Raw genomic sequence first — 15,647 nt, forward strand, 5'->3', positions numbered from 1 at the left:
TGGGTTACATTTGCTTGGTTTTGGCCTTTTTTGTGGCCCCCTAGCATCCATTATTAACTGGAACTCTGGAAAACGGTAACATGCACACGCCCAATCAAATTGACAGCATGTGTATCCTACAGAACAGCCTCCATCAGAACAACAACCTCGATGGGACAGCACAACTGTCAGTGTCACCAGACAGTAACCAGCCACTAGAGGATTTAAGAGGATCTTTGGGGGAGGCCAGGGAGTGTGGTTTGGGTCAGGGGTTATGCAATGGGTCTCAAACCTTAAATTTAACCACTTAAAATCAAGGGTTGTAAGACCTACCACTCATTCCTTAATAGTGTTACTTTCAGAAGACCTTATTTCCTGATTGCTGCATTAACAATTTAACAGATCTTCTCACCTGCAGTTCGTCCTGGAGTAACATCTGTTGCATTTAAGTATCCACAAAGACTCAAAACCGCAATCAATGAACAGTACACTAGAGCAGTCATCCTCCTTACCTGCAATATCACAATTTTCCTTGCTGGAAAAATGCACTGAATTGGTGCGTCACAAAGCACAGACAACATGGCACACAAAACTAACACAAATAACAGCGTCAATGCAATAGAAATTGCGGTAAAATGGGTTTTTAAAGACCCAAGGAGATCAAGTCAACTCCAGCCCTGATCAAACTCACCTGCCTGTAGCTGTAATCTGGAAGACCTTGATTAGCTTGTTCAGATGTGTTTGATTGGGGTTGGACGAGCTGAATGCTGAAGTGTGTTCACGCCATGTCATAATAATTTAGGTAGTTTAATTACTAGAGGACTGTGTGTTTCTACGTTGCCACTATCAACTACAAAATTAATATACAGTGGTCAGCAGGTACAGCAATCGTTTTATGGTACTGATAGGCATGCTTTGATTTATGTTCCTGAAGCATATAGTATACTGCCACATAAAACTGTGTGCTATTGCCTAATGAGCTACTGATAATGAAAACTGCACAAAATTAAAGGGTGTTTCAGAGATGAGTGTGCTCTATAGCCTCATTGCATATACATTTTTCTGTATACTGTATTTTTTTTTTAAGGAACCCTACTTAAAACCCAAACTCATTTGGGAGGGGCACTTTGCTACAATCTGGGTAGCCATCAAAGGCAACAAGAACACCCTTGATATACTTTGAACTTACACTTAAGAGAGGTAACGAGGAGCTTGAATGGAAACTTTCTACTCCTCTCGTGCACCATTTACAACCCCATGCTTGATCCCGCCTCACTGCAATGGTGGCCATGGGAACCGAACCATGGAGTGTAGGGGCTCAACTCTCATCCCTCGAGAGAGTCAAGCCTTGGTGGGACCGATTATTGTGACTGCATCACACAACACCCATTTAACTCAGAGAGCTAAGCTTGCTTAATTCAAGCATCACTTTAATCCCATCGAGAGCTAGACATGCTCTCGCAAATGCTGACTGAAATCCCTCTGGAGAGAACAGAAAAGCAAAGCTCTTTACCCATCTGCATCATACCTAGCACATCCACTTTCTCATATTACACATATTCTTATTTGTATAAAAAATTAGAAACAACATGGAATTGTATTTGAAAAAAAGTGAAAGTGATGTGACAAAGCCTAATATGGCGATTTATACTCTGAATTCATGCTCTGCATTCAACCCAAGGGGAAGTCGTGGACAGGGTAAGTCATGGCCTATTGGTTAGAGAGTATAACTCCTAACCCTAAGGTTGTGGGTTTGAGTCTTGGGCTGGCAATACCATGACTCAGGTGCCCTTGAGCAAGGCTCTGAACCCCAAAACTGCTCCCTGGGCACTGCAGCATTATTGGCTGCACACTGCTCCAGGGGTGTGTGTGTTCACTGCAGTGTGTGTGCACTTTGGATGGGTTAAAAGCAGAGCATGAATTCTGAGTATGGGTCACCATACTTGGCTGTATGTCACGTCACTTTTATCCAAAGTGAACATACGCAGAGCAGTGGGCAGTCATTTATGCTGCGGCACCTGGGAAGCAGTTGGGTGTTCGGTGCCTTGCTCAGGAGAGAGTGCTGTATATTCACTCCCCCCACTTATAATTCCTGCTGGCCAGAGACTCGAATTCGTAACCGACTCTCTAACCATTAGGGCACTACTCAGTAAAACAACTACAGAACCCTTAGTCAAGTTTTTTTTTCTTTCTAAGAATAGGATAGACAAGAAATGGTAAGTGCTTTTAATAGGTCAAGTGCTGGCAAAAAAAGATGAGTCTTTAGATGTTTTTTGAAAATGAGTAATGAAGCTGTTTGAATTGAGATTGCAAGGTCATTACACCAGCTGGGAACAGTCCAGGAAAAGGCCTGTGAGAGTGATTTTGAATCTCTTTGGGATGGCACCACAAGGCGTTGTTTCCTTGAAGAATGAAAGCTTCTGAAGGGCACATAAGTTTGAACTAGCAGCAGCAGGACTCAAACCATGGATGCTAGGATGTAAATCTCACTGCGACTGCATCAGTAACACGCATTGTCTGCAATAGGCGAGCACGGTTATGCAAACACTGTCTACAGTATCAGGTAAAAGGTGAAGCAAAGAAGAACCAGGCTTCCTACCTTCCCTCTCAGCAGTTCTGCAATTTGCATACTATGTATTCACAAAGAAATAACCGCAAGGAGTGCATTCAGCTCCCCCCGATTTAAATATATGTGCTTCTTGCCCACACACACAGCATATGAGTCACTTGAATCTGCGGATATCAAAGCAAAGCTTAATTTTATAATGACGTGCATTTTAACCCTTTAGGCGCCAGAGGTTTTTTCCTAAAACGTTCGATTTTGACATCTTAATTTCAAAAGGTTATATCTTAAAATTTGTAAAAGATAGAGACTTTCTGTCAAATTATTAAGGATAACCCAATGTTTATGTAGGGATTACATTTTCCCATCTAATTTGCATATTATGACGTCATATGGGGGTGGCCATCTTGAATTATAGAATTTACATGAAAAGTCACATGTTTAAATAATAAAATGCAGCACTTCTTTCCCCCCAAAAATGTCCCTCACCTTCTGTGTGCTATATTGCACAATACTGAATGTTCAGGGAAATAGTAAGTAGTAAACAAACTGTGTAAATCATTACTAATAAATGGTAGAAACAAACCGAATGCATGTAGCGGTTGGGATTTTCAATTTACTACATGCAGCAGGCACTCTGATTCCATGTATGGGGCACATATATATTATTCATATGACACACAAAGACAAGTAGACAAGACCTGTTTAGTTCAAAAGCTATGCCCGGTGTCACATCGCCTCTGCTTCTGCTATGATCAGCGCGGCCAGATCTGCCTCGCGCATGCGCCGAGTGTGCACAGCTGTCAGTGTCATTGCGACTCCCCACCTTGCCTCCTAACTGTCCTATGAATACTTCAAACTCGTCTAACATACCCAGTGGCGTTAGACAAAGTCTACATCACAATACTGTCACCTCAATTGCGGAGAGGTGCGGTCAGAAGACAAATATGTACATGTCTAGCGTGGTAAAAATCTCCTGCCTTGTCCCCGCAACAATAACACGCCTGCTAATTTCGTGATGAACACTCCGACCCCTGCAAACATTGTTCACACCTCTGACATTTGGCAAAGGACCATTTACATTGGGCAAAGGATTCACCGTTTGTGCATGGTGTAGGGCTATACTTTCACTTTCAGTATCACCGTCATCTGAATGCAGATATTCCCCTTCAGAATCAGTGTCCATGAATAGAAGTCCCAATACCTCATTGCGGCTTTATTGAAGCTTTATTGATGCCATTAGATAATAATAATTATTATAATAATAATAATCTAATGCGAATAATCGCTGACGTTGACAATATTGGTCTCTTTTTCTTCCAGGGTGCCGCTAATGACTTCACATGATTTGGAGTGCTTTCACAAATATTTCAGAAACCGATCATTCTGATGGCATTCTCCATAGTGTCCACTAAAGGATGCAGTGTGAGTTTCCTGAAGGGGAATGCTGTATTTATCTAAACAAACCAGTTATTTATGTAGAATTGTAAGATCACTGTTAATTTCCAGCCCTGCTATGTAAAAAATAAATAAATAAAAATAGCACCAAATGCCCAACCAACACTACTCAAAACACTTTCTCATCAGATTTACGCGAATATCCTAGGTGACCTATTTTATCTCAAAAAGGTGTAAGGTGAAGAGCTTGCATACAGTATATGGGGTTTGGTTCAAACCCAGAGTTATTTCACTCCATTAGTCAGATATCAAAAATCCTGAAATAAGGTCCCAATGTGGATTGAACTCACAACCCATAATAAACAAAATCATGATCCGAACCAATACCAGTCACTCATGTACGAGATACTGTATAAAGACTTCATTTTGAGTCAGATGAACAAACACTGAGGATCTGACAGACAGAATTCTATTTTGTATAAACAAAACGGTCAGCCTCAGCCAATGAATCAACCAATAGTGAGTCTGCAAGTTTATGACATAGTGTCATGCGACACCATTCAAAAAAAAATTGTTTATGATTTTTTCAAATGCACAAAATGGCATTTTAGTAATAGGTTACTTTATGTTTAATAAGTAATTGATTAATGAAATGAGAAATGACACATTTTTATTTACTGTAATATTCTTGACGGATGTTGCCCTTTACACCTAACTACACCTAAGTCTAAATGTCAGTATACTCTATGCATCATATGCAAAAAGTGCAGTATAAAAATGCATTTTCATATCATCAAAAGAAACTAAGAAAATAGCAGACCTAAACAGAAAAAACGTTAAAAAAGTTAGTAATAATAATTATCTTCATCATTGATTTTTTAAAGTTTTATTGACATTTAGATTTTTCATTAAGTTAAGAATAATGAGTTTAAATAAATTCATTAAATTAACTTAATATATAATTTTTCACTTGTTTGTTCAACTCTAAATCCCTTTTATTCAAATTCTGCAAGTCTTAAACACTTGGGAAAAAGAGAAAAATTACATAATTCTTAGAATTTTTACACCATTAAGACTACAATTTTAACTCAGTGTGGCTTTATGCATAGCCCCAGATGATGCTTCAGTGATTTTGTTTGTATTGTATTTGTTTGTAAACTGGTAAAATCCTTAGATAGTTAAGTTCATCAAGATTACAGAAAAATGGAAAGACTGTGTCAGTGAAGGTGGTTGTGAATGTGCGTAGATGTGTGTTAGTTTCAGGATCCGAGAATGACACCATTCCTCCATCATAGTCCAGATCAACTCTCACAAACTCAAGCTCCCATTTAACAAGAAAACCGGGCCCTAGCAGTCTGTACGGATCATACTGCATACACCAGACATCAATCCTAAAGAAATCTCGTCCTTTCCTTTGGTTTGATGCTGTAATTACCCCAAGACTCCAGCATTCACTCTTTAACCTCCACGTCCCAGCAGTGTGTTCCTGAGTTTAAACCCTCTGAACCCAGAACACACCCACAGATGTCGAATCTCTCTGGATTATCAGGAAGCAGTTGTTTGTCCCAGATGTATCACACACTGGTCAGATCATCAGACAGGATGAGACATGGATGAGCTGGGTTTGGATACAGAATCACAGGAGCTGATGAGACACAATCAACAGCGCGTTCAGCGTGGGGGCGTGGTCACATTGGATATAATGAAGGGAGACATGAAAAACAGACATCGCGTTGTTTTCATATGGATTACTTTATCACAGAGTATCTGTTAGCAGCACTTGTTTAGTTTTAAAGTAGACATGTCTAGCTTTCTATAGATATCTCTCTCATGTCTCTTCGTTGAGTATTCACGGAGTTACACTTCATTTTAATGACGTGTTTGTACATGACGATCAGCACAAACAAAGGCTGCAGACAGCACACATACTGATAAGACACGCGGGAGAAAACAGACACATAACTTCATAATCATAGTTCGCGTTGTGATTCGGAGATGCTCGTTGTTCTAAATAAAGTTGGCAATGAACCATCTTTTATGGCAAACACTTTGAAAATCCCGCTGTACTCACAGAGATTAGAAAAGCAGTCATCAGTGAAATGTTGTGAACACAACAAAAGGGATTTGTTGTACTGCTCTGGTATTGTGGTGAAAATGAATTTTAGCCATTGGTTCTTCTGATCTACATTCTTTGGCAGTGAAAATAAAACAAACGGTCTCCTCGACATGATGCTCTCACACCAACCAGAGCATCTGTGTGTGGGGGTGGGGCAGGTCAGAGTTCCGTTTCTCCCAACACGGTAGGCGGAAATTATTATGCAAAGTGTTCCTAGTGACGTACATAGAGATGGGCAAAAAGATTTGAAATCTATAACGACTCGTTTCAGCGATTCAGAGTTGACTCCTTACTTTAGAAACCAATAACTTTATAAATCGTGTACTTTTAGGTTTAATTATTTGCACATTGTTTACACAGATGGACAGCTACATCATACACTGTAATACATGTAATTTTTGATTTCCCATCTTTGTGGCTCTTTAAAGGATGTACTGTTTGGTTTTTTAATATTCAAAAAGTTAATTGTTTAAATTAATGAATATTTTATTATGACCTTGCAAATGTTCATATTCACCAAAATCCTTTATATATTTATTTGAAAAAAAAAAAACAGGTTCAACAGCATATCCAAACTATTTAATCTTCCAAAAATCTTAAGGCTGTTAAAACTAATGTTTTTAAGGCGGTTTAATATTTTTAATTTATTTTGTTAAAGCTTTCATTTAGTATTTATTTTTATGTTTACATACGTTTGTAAATGATAATGCCACTTCTTTGTAAGCAATATTGACATCCCCTGTACTTTTATTTTTGGTACCTTGGCATTAATAAAATATATATAAAAAAAGAACTAATCAATTCTTTTTCCGGCTCAGATTGCATTGACTGAAACAGGTGAACTAAAGTAGACTAATTCCAGTACAGAACCTATTGAATTTTGCAAATGCAAATGAACTAATTGTTCAAGAACAACCCATTTCTAGTTACCAGTGATGCATGTCTTGAATGAGAAACGGGCGCTTTGAGGTAGTGGATCAGGATAGTATTCATTGTGTAGGCTATTATCTCTAAAATATGTCCACGTATTAGTTGTACAGTTGTGAGCTATAAAATATTGGGGGGCAAATTAATTGTAGACCTATATATTTTATAAAGTATAATAAAAATTCATTAATTGGAAATAGCGAAACCTCTCTCTCTTTTTTTTTTCTTAGATAGGCCTATCATCAGGGCCGTAGCTGGAGTCAGCGGGGCCCCGGTGAAGGTTGTACCCAGTGGGCCCTGTTTGAAATTGTTTAATTTGTATGGTCATTCATTTTTATTTATTTGTGCTATTTACACAATGTACAAAAACAATTTCTTTAAGTTTGTAGGTGTCAAGGTACAGAAATCGAATAATTAAATGTAAAATAGCACTGGATAGTCTTCAATGTAAAAATGAAATCTACAATCAAACCTACATTTATTCAGACACCTTCAACATTTCTCACATTATTACAGTTTATTTGCTATCGCTTGTAAAATGGTTATAAAATATGACAAGAACTTAGAGTTAAACTGTGTCAGAACAAAATTTGTCTTGATAATGTCATAACTTTGATAGAAATGTATGTAATGGATTACAATAAACCAAAACTACAGACAACTGTTATTATGACAATATTTACACAACTATCAATACTTTGTTGACTGTGCATTAATTCTTGTTAAAACTACAAAGTAATTCAGTCAAGAGCAGTGAGTGATTTTCTTTCATTTTCTTGGATTAACATTACAGCAACCAGTAGCTAAATTGGGCACGGTCTCTTTAAGGGACGATGAATGCATCCAATATAATACACATCCCATTTTTTCCTCAACTGTTTACTTTCACTTAAGAAATAACTGACAATTTTTTCGAGCATACTTTCCAAGGCGGATATTTTGTCAAGTCAACTCAAGTCACCTTTATTTATATAGCGCTTTAAACAAAATACATTGCGTCAAAGCAACTGAACAACATTCATTAAGAAAATAGTGTGTCAATAATGCAAAATGACAGTGACAGAATGGATAAAAAAAAAAACCTTGGGAGAAACCAGGCTCAGTTGGGGGGCCATTCTCCTCTGACAAGACGAAACCAGTAGTTCAATTCCAGCCTGCAGCAAAGACAGATTGTGCAGAAGAATCATCTGTTTCCTGTGGACTTGTCCTGGTGGTCATCTGAGACAAGGTCTTTACAGGGGATCTGTATCTGGGGCTCTAGCTGTCCTGGTCTCCACTGTCTTTCAGGGATATAGAGGTCCTTTCTAGGTGTTGATCCACCATCTGGTTTGGATACGTACTGGATCCGGGTGACTGCAGTGACCCTCTGATCTGGATACAGACTGGATCTGGTGGCTACGGTGACCTCAGAATAAGAGAGAAACAGACTAATATTAGCGTAGATGCCATTCTTCTAATGATGTAGCAAGTACATCGGGTGTTATGGGAAGCGTTACCGGTTCCGGTTTACCTAATTAACGCAGCCTAAAAATCCTTTAACGGATTTGGATATTAAGAGCATATTAGTATGTTATGTGTAAGCCAGGTTAAAGAGATGGGTCTTTAACCTAGATTTAAACTGTAAAGAGTGTGTCTGCCTCCCGAACAATGATAGGTGGGTTATTCCAGAGTTTAGGCACCAAATAGGAAAAGTTGATTTTGATATTCTAGGTATTTTGTATGTATTTGTCGGCACAAGAGAATAAAGAAAGTTCGGTGTTCAAGAGTTTTGAGACACCTCTCTCTGTGTGAGCCCTGAACACCAGAACACCATGAGTACTGAATTGGGCTCTTTCACATCTTTTTGTTTGTTCAAACTGTGATTTGTATTTGTTCGTTCATCAGAATCAGAAAGAGCTTTATTGCCAAGTATGCTTACGCATACAAGGAATTTGTTTTAGTGACATAAGCTTCCAGTACACAGAGACAACAACACACAGAAAAAAAAAATAATAATTGAGATTTGCAAATTGACAAATAAATAAGTGTATAAACAATTGTGCTATAAATGATAATGGAATAGGATTGAGTGAGATGCGGGAATGTTCTAGGATGGAGGGTTAACAAATAAATATAAGGATATTGCACGTTTATAAGCATAAGTAGGGAACATTTAACTGTTCATGAGGTAGATTGCCTGGGGGAATAAACTGTTCTTGTGCCTTGCTGTTCTGGTGTTGGCGGCTCTGAGGCAAAAGTTCAAAGATGGGGTGACTTGGATGTGAGGGATCCAGAGTGATTTTCTGAGCCCTTTTCCTCACTCTGGATGTATACAGTTGTTGAAGGGTGGGCAGGGGAGCACCAATAATCCTTTCAGCAGTCCGAACAGTTCTCTGTAGTCTTCTGATGTCTGATTTTGTTGCTGAACCAAACCAGACAGTTATTGAAGTACAGAGGACAGACTCAATGACGGCCGAGTAGAACTGTTTTAGCAGCTCCTGTGGCAGGTTAAACTTCCTCAGCTGGCGAAGGAAATACAACTTTTGCTGGGCATTTTTAACAATGGAGTCAATGTGATTGACCCACTTCAGGTCCTGAGAGATGGTGGTTCCCAGGAATCTGAATGACTCCACTGCAGTCACAGTGCTGTTCATGATGGTGAGTGGGGAAAATGCAGGTGGGTTTCTCCTAAAGTCCACGATCATTTTTGTTTTGAGCGTGTTCAGCTCCAGGTTGATAAGACTGCACCAGACAGCCAGCTCAACCTCTTGTCTGTAAGCAGACTCATCACCGTCCTGGATGAGGCCGATGACTGTAGTGTCGTCTGCAAACTTTAGGAGCTTGACAGAGGGGTCTTTAGAGGTGCAGTCGTTGGTGTACAGGGAGAAGGGCAGAGGGGAGAGAACACATCCCTGAGGGGCACCAGTGTTGGTGGAGCAGCTGTTTGATGTGAATTTCCCCAGTCTCACTAACTGTTGCCTATCTGTCAGAAAGCTGGTGATCCACTGACAGATAGAGCTAGGAACAGAGAGCTGGGTCAGTTTGGTCTGAAGGGCTGTTGGGATGATGGTGTTGAATGCCGAACTAAAGTCCACAAATAGGATCCTCACATAAGTCCCTGTTTTGTCCAGATGTTGCAGGATGAAGTGCAGTCCCATGTTGATTGCATCATCCACGGACCTGTTTGCTCAGTAAGCAAACTGGAGCGGGTCCAGTAAGGGTCCAGTGATTTCCTTCAGATAAGCCAGAACCAGTTTTTCAAACGACTTCATGACGACAGACGTTAGAGCCACAGGTCTGTAGTCGTTAAGTTCTGCTATCTTGAGTTTCTTTGGGATGGGGATGATGGTGGAGCGTTTGAAGCAGGAAGGCACTTCACACAACTCCAGGGATCTGTTGAAGATCTGTGAAAAGATGGGGGCCAGCTGGTCAGCACAGATTTTCAGACAGGCTGGTGTAACACCATCTGGGCCTGGTGCTTTTCTTCTTTTGTTCTTCTTGAAGACCTGGTGCACATCATCTTCACAGATTTGAAGAGCAGGAGGTGTGGAGGGTGGGATTGCAGGATGTGTTAATGGTTGTGTAGGGAGATGGTCAGAATGGGTGATGGGGGTTTCAAATCTGCAATAAAACTCATTCAGGTCATTAGCAAGTCGTTGATTAGCCTCAGTGCAAGGGGATGGTGTCTTGTAGTTTGTGATGGCTCTTAGACCTCTCCACACTGAAGTTGGGTCGTTGGAAGTAAACTGGTCTTCCAACTTTTTAGCGTAGGTCTTTTTAGCCGCTCTGATCTCTTTGTTCAGTGTGTTCCTGGCCTGATTGTACAAGACCCTGTCCCCATTTCTGTAGGCATCCTCTTTGGCCTGAGGAGGATGTCTGAGTTTTACTGTAAACCATGGCTTATCATTGTTGAATGTTAAATAAGTCCTGGTAGGAATGCATATATCCTCACAGAAACTAATACAGGATGTTACGGTCTCTGTGAGTTCGTCCAGATCGGTGGTAGCAGCATCAAAAACACTCCAATCAGTGAGGTCAAAACAAGATTGTAAATCCTGCTCTCTTTCGCTGGTCCATCTCTTCACAGTCCTTACTACAGATTTAGCAGATTTAAGTTTTTGCTTGTAGGACGGTATAAGATGAACCAGACAGTGATCAGAACGTCCCAAAGCTGCTCGTGGAACAGAGTGATATGCATCCTTTATTGTGGTGTAACAGTGATCCAATATATTACTGTCTCTGGTGGGACATGTAACATGCTGTCTGTATTTTGGCAGTTCACGGGAGAGATTGGCTTTGTTAAAGTCCCCAAGAATGATTAAAACAGAGTCCGGGTGTTGTTGTTCTGTGTCTGTGATCTGATCAGCAAGTTTCTGTAAAGCTGAGCTCACAGGCGCTTGCGGAGGGATGTAAACACTGACCAGAATGAACGAATGAAACTCCCGCGGCGAATAGAACGGCTTGCAGTTGACAAACTGCATTTCTAAATCAGGACAGCACATCTTCTTTAACACAGTTACATCTGTACACCACCGTTCATTGATGTAAAAGCATGTCCCGCCGCCGCGCGATTTCCCAGTTGATTCTGATTCGCGATCCGCTCTGAACAGCTGAAAGCCCAGCAGATGGAGCGCGCTGTCCGGTATGGCGTCATTCAGCCAGGTTTCCGTGAAACACAGAGCAGCAGAGTGAGAGAAATCCTTATTTGTCCAAGAGAGCAGAAGCAGTTCGTCTGTTTTGTTGGGTAGAGAGCAGAGATTTGCGAGATGGATGCTAGGCAACGGCGTTCGAAATCCGCGCTTCCTGAGTCTGACGAGCGCTCCCGCTCGATTCCACCGGAGAACTTCACAGAAGAGAGCACGGTTCAGTGTTGCAGTCCGTGATATGTGACTCTCTCTCTCTGGGTGTGCACTAAACACAGCGTGCGAGTAACCAGCTACTCTGTTAAGCTTTTCCGCGTCTTGTGTTTGGATGCTTTAATGTTTAAATCGAAAAGGCTTAAAAACACGTGAAAAAGATAAGCTTTCGTGACGATGCACAGCAGTGGCCCGTCAACTGTCCTGAGCATCTTTTTAGGCTGAGATTGTTGGGCCCACCCCCTCAGCGGTGGGCCCCTATAATCGTCACCACCTTTCACCGCACTAGCGACGGCCCTGTCTATCATCCATATACATAGTCACTGTGATGTTTTCGGATGTCTTTGAGGCAAATATTCTGAGACTCCAGTTGTTTCATGTCTGAAGAGTTAACAGACAGAACAGAGCACCCGTTTTATTTTCTTTAATTTTACAAAAGCCTATTGTTTTAGGACTATACACACACACTTTGCAATTTCAAATACCTTGTGTACAATAAAAAAAAAAGGGTTTAGTTTTCACAAAAAAAGTACAAGATACACCAGTGCTGGCTTCAACCCCAGTGGGTTAAGGCATTTAACAAAATTAGTCATAGCTATGCGTCGTTGTATTCAAGTAAATCCCCATATGCATCGGCGACTATGCCATTAATAAACAGCTTGCAAAACAGTGCAAGAGACACTTGCTTTCTACAAAATGTAAATGAAACTTCAAACAGATGAAAGCTAAAATGGGAACGAACCACTAACAAAACTAGACAGAACAACCTTGGATGGGATCAAAAGATCTTAAGTTAGCCAGCAAATATAGAAACTGTTCAAAATTCCCCAGGTCTCATTTAAACGGACACAATTTGAATCTTAAGCTGTTCGTTATTTTCCGTACGATGGATTTCCCCTCACGGTCCTTAAGTATTCCTCAAAGTGTTGGGGGCACCTTCTGGAACCATTTAATTGTAATCTTCTTGGCACAGTTCAGGCATATTTCAAGGCACCTTTTCTTCACTCAAGTTGGATTTAAAAATAAAAAATATAGACCCAGACAATACCAAATCTGCAATCAAGCATGTTTATTTGAGGAATGGTGACAAATCTTTCTGAACCATTTAAACGGGGTGGGGGAACCCATGAATAAGAGCACTGAATTGAAAGATTCCAACAAGTATCCATGCAAAAAAGCCCACGTATTAATGTGCCCGACCACATCCCTGACTGGGACCACGTGCCCGAACTTTTCCCCAAGCACCTCCCTGACCTTGTCCCTGTCCGCTTCCCTGACCTTGTCCCTGTCCTTGTCCCTGTCCGCTCCCCTGACCCTGTCCTTGACCTTGTCCCTGTCCGCTCCCCTGACCCTGTCCTTGACCTTGTCCCTGTCCGCTCCCCTGACCCTGTCCCTGACCTTGACCCTGTCCGCTCCCCTGACCCTGTCCCTGACCTTGACCCTGTCCACTCCCCTGACCCTGTCCTTGACCCTGTCCCTGTCCCTGACCCTGTCCGCTCCCCTGACCCTGTCCTTGACCTTGACCCTGTCCGCTCCCCTGACCCTGTCCCTGACCTTGACCCTGTCCGCTCCCCTGACCCTGTCCTTGACCTTGTCCCTGTCCGTTCCCCTGACCCTGTCCTTAACCTTGTCCCTGTCCGCTCCCCTGACCCTGTCCTTGACCTTGTCCCTGTCCGCTCCCCTGACCCTGTCCTTGACCTTGTCCCGGTCCGCTCCCCTGACCCTGTCCCTGACCCTGTCCGCTCCCCTGACCCTGTCCCTGACCCTGTCCGCTCCCCTGACCCTGTCCTTGACCTTGTCCCTGTCCGCTCCCCTGACCCTGTCCCTGACCCTGTCCGCTCCCCTGACCCTGTCCCTGACCCTGTCCGCTCCCCTGACCCTGTCCCTGACCTTGTCCCTGACCCTGTCTGCTCCCCTGACCTTGTCCCGGTCCGCTCCCCTGACCGCTCCCCTGACCTTGTCCCTGTCCGCTCCCCTGACCGCTCCCCTGACCCTGTCCCTGACCTTGTCCCTGACCCTGTCCGCTCCCCTGACCTTGTCCCTGTCTGCTCCCCTGACCGCTCCCCTGACCTTGTCCCTGACCCTGTCCGCTCCCCTGACCCTGTCCCTGACCTTGTCCCTGACCCTGTCCCTGACCTTGTCCCTGACCCTGTCCGCTCCCCTGACCTTGTCCCTGTCCGCTCCCCTGACCGCTCCCCTGACCTTGTCCCTGTCCGCTCCCCTGACCTTGTCCCTGTCCACTCCCCTGACCTTGTCCCTGTCCTTGACCCTGTCCCTGACCGCTTCCCTGACCTTGTCCCCTTCCATAACCCTGACCACTTCCCTGACCATACCCACTTCCCTGGCCACTTCCATAATCCTGACCATACCCACTTCCGTAACCACTTCCCTGACCATACCCACTTCCCTGACCACTTCCGTACCCCCTTCCCTGACCACTTCCGTACCCCTGACCACTTCCCTGGCCGTAACCACTTCCCTGACCACTTCCGAAACCCTGACCACTTCCCTGACCATACCCACTTCCCTGACCACTTCCGTACCCCCTTCCCTGACCACTTCCGTACCCCTGACCACTTCCCTGGCCGTAACCACTTCCCTGCCCACTTCCGAAACCCTGACCACGTCCCTCGCCATAACCACTTCCCTGGCCGTAACCACTTCCCTGGCCACTTCCATAACCCTGACCACTTCCCTGACCACTTCCGTAACCCTGACCGCTTCCTTGTCCATAACCACCTCCGTATCCCTGACCACTTGCCTCATCACTTTCCTGATCATCTGGTTCACTACATACATGGCCACAGGTGGTTGGGCAACACTTCTGTGCGGCAGGACACTGGCCATCATGGAAACAGCTTTCAGCACATCCTGGAACGCTCTTCGTTTTGGGACATTGACCCGGCTTCACTGCATTTACACAGATAGTCAGCTTTAGTCTGTGCATACAGGCTGTATGCCACTTCAATATACAGCACGAAACACGGAACACAAATAGCAAGTTTCAGCAGCAGAGTAAATTATATTCCAATTATTCCTCTTTGGTAAAGCCATCCTAGGCTTAAAACCATCCTAAGAGAGTAAAGGTGGGGCATGGATTTTCAAAAGTGCTTTAGAAAGAGTTGGGTAGAGAACCAAAACACTTTGAGCCAATCAGCAGTAAGGGGCGCATGTTCTCCTGATGGGGAGGAGAGAGAACGCGGTGCACAGGACTGGCATAAGCAGAGGAACAGCAGAAGAGATGACGGATTAAAAAGGGAATTAAATGAGAAGTCTGCAGAACAAAAGGAGGTTTGCGATAAAGGCAAGTAGGACCGGTTTAAGTATGGGGTCAGCTTTCCAGCACTGGAGAAAACTCATGGAGCAGGAAGGCCTTCAATCGGATGCCAAGGTTGCTTGGTTTCTTCTCGATAGGCACATATTAGTTCTGCTTAGTCGCTTGATATGCACATGTCAGGTTTGCTAAATGTATTATCGTGCACTTCAGCCATGTATATGTGGGGCTGGGCTACCAAAATAGGGGCAAAACCTTTTTGGGGGTCTTGAAGTTAATATTGGCTACCGGAAGAAATAAAAAACCCTCATCTACCAACAAAAGCAATAACATACCTGTATAAGGAGATGTACAGGAACGTCCACATCCATTGCTGCAACACTTCTCATTGTCAGGACAGCTAGAGTCACAGTCACATAACCTGGTACAGGAGCTTCCAGGTGTTTGGGGTGGACACTCTCCTGGCTTTACTGTTATACAAACATGACCAAAAGATTCACTGAAGTCCAAACACTTCCATTCACTTTCAACATTTTAGTCTATGCTTCAAGCTTA

The 15,647-nt window shown here is 42.9% G+C and overlaps 1 protein-coding gene across 16 annotated transcripts in view; it reads right to left on the minus strand.

Annotated features, from left to right (window-relative positions):
- LOC127966579 (hornerin) overlaps window positions 1-15,647 on the minus strand; it is a 129,996-nt gene that overhangs the window by 2,573 nt on the left and 111,776 nt on the right. For 2 of the 16 annotated variants that reach the window (XM_052567764.1, XM_052567710.1), the window contains exons 4-8: window positions 14,069-14,557; window positions 13,583-13,612; window positions 13,481-13,516; window positions 13,337-13,408; window positions 13,145-13,252 (exon numbers count right to left, since the gene is read on the minus strand). In XM_052567764.1, coding sequence (XP_052423724.1) covers window positions 13,145-13,252; window positions 13,337-13,408; window positions 13,481-13,516; window positions 13,583-13,612; window positions 14,069-14,557 — 735 coding nt within the window. Of the gene's footprint in view, window positions 1-13,072; window positions 13,097-13,132; window positions 13,409-13,444; window positions 13,517-13,582; window positions 13,613-13,648; window positions 13,709-14,068; window positions 14,729-15,427; window positions 15,563-15,647 lie in introns of all 16 variants that reach the window. The other 14 variants (XM_052567746.1, XM_052567701.1, XM_052567693.1 and 11 more) reach the window with 13 other exon arrangements.

This window comes from Carassius gibelio, chromosome A4 (assembly GCF_023724105.1).
Source record: "Carassius gibelio isolate Cgi1373 ecotype wild population from Czech Republic chromosome A4, carGib1.2-hapl.c, whole genome shotgun sequence".
Taxonomy (NCBI): Eukaryota; Metazoa; Chordata; class Actinopteri; order Cypriniformes; family Cyprinidae; genus Carassius; species Carassius gibelio.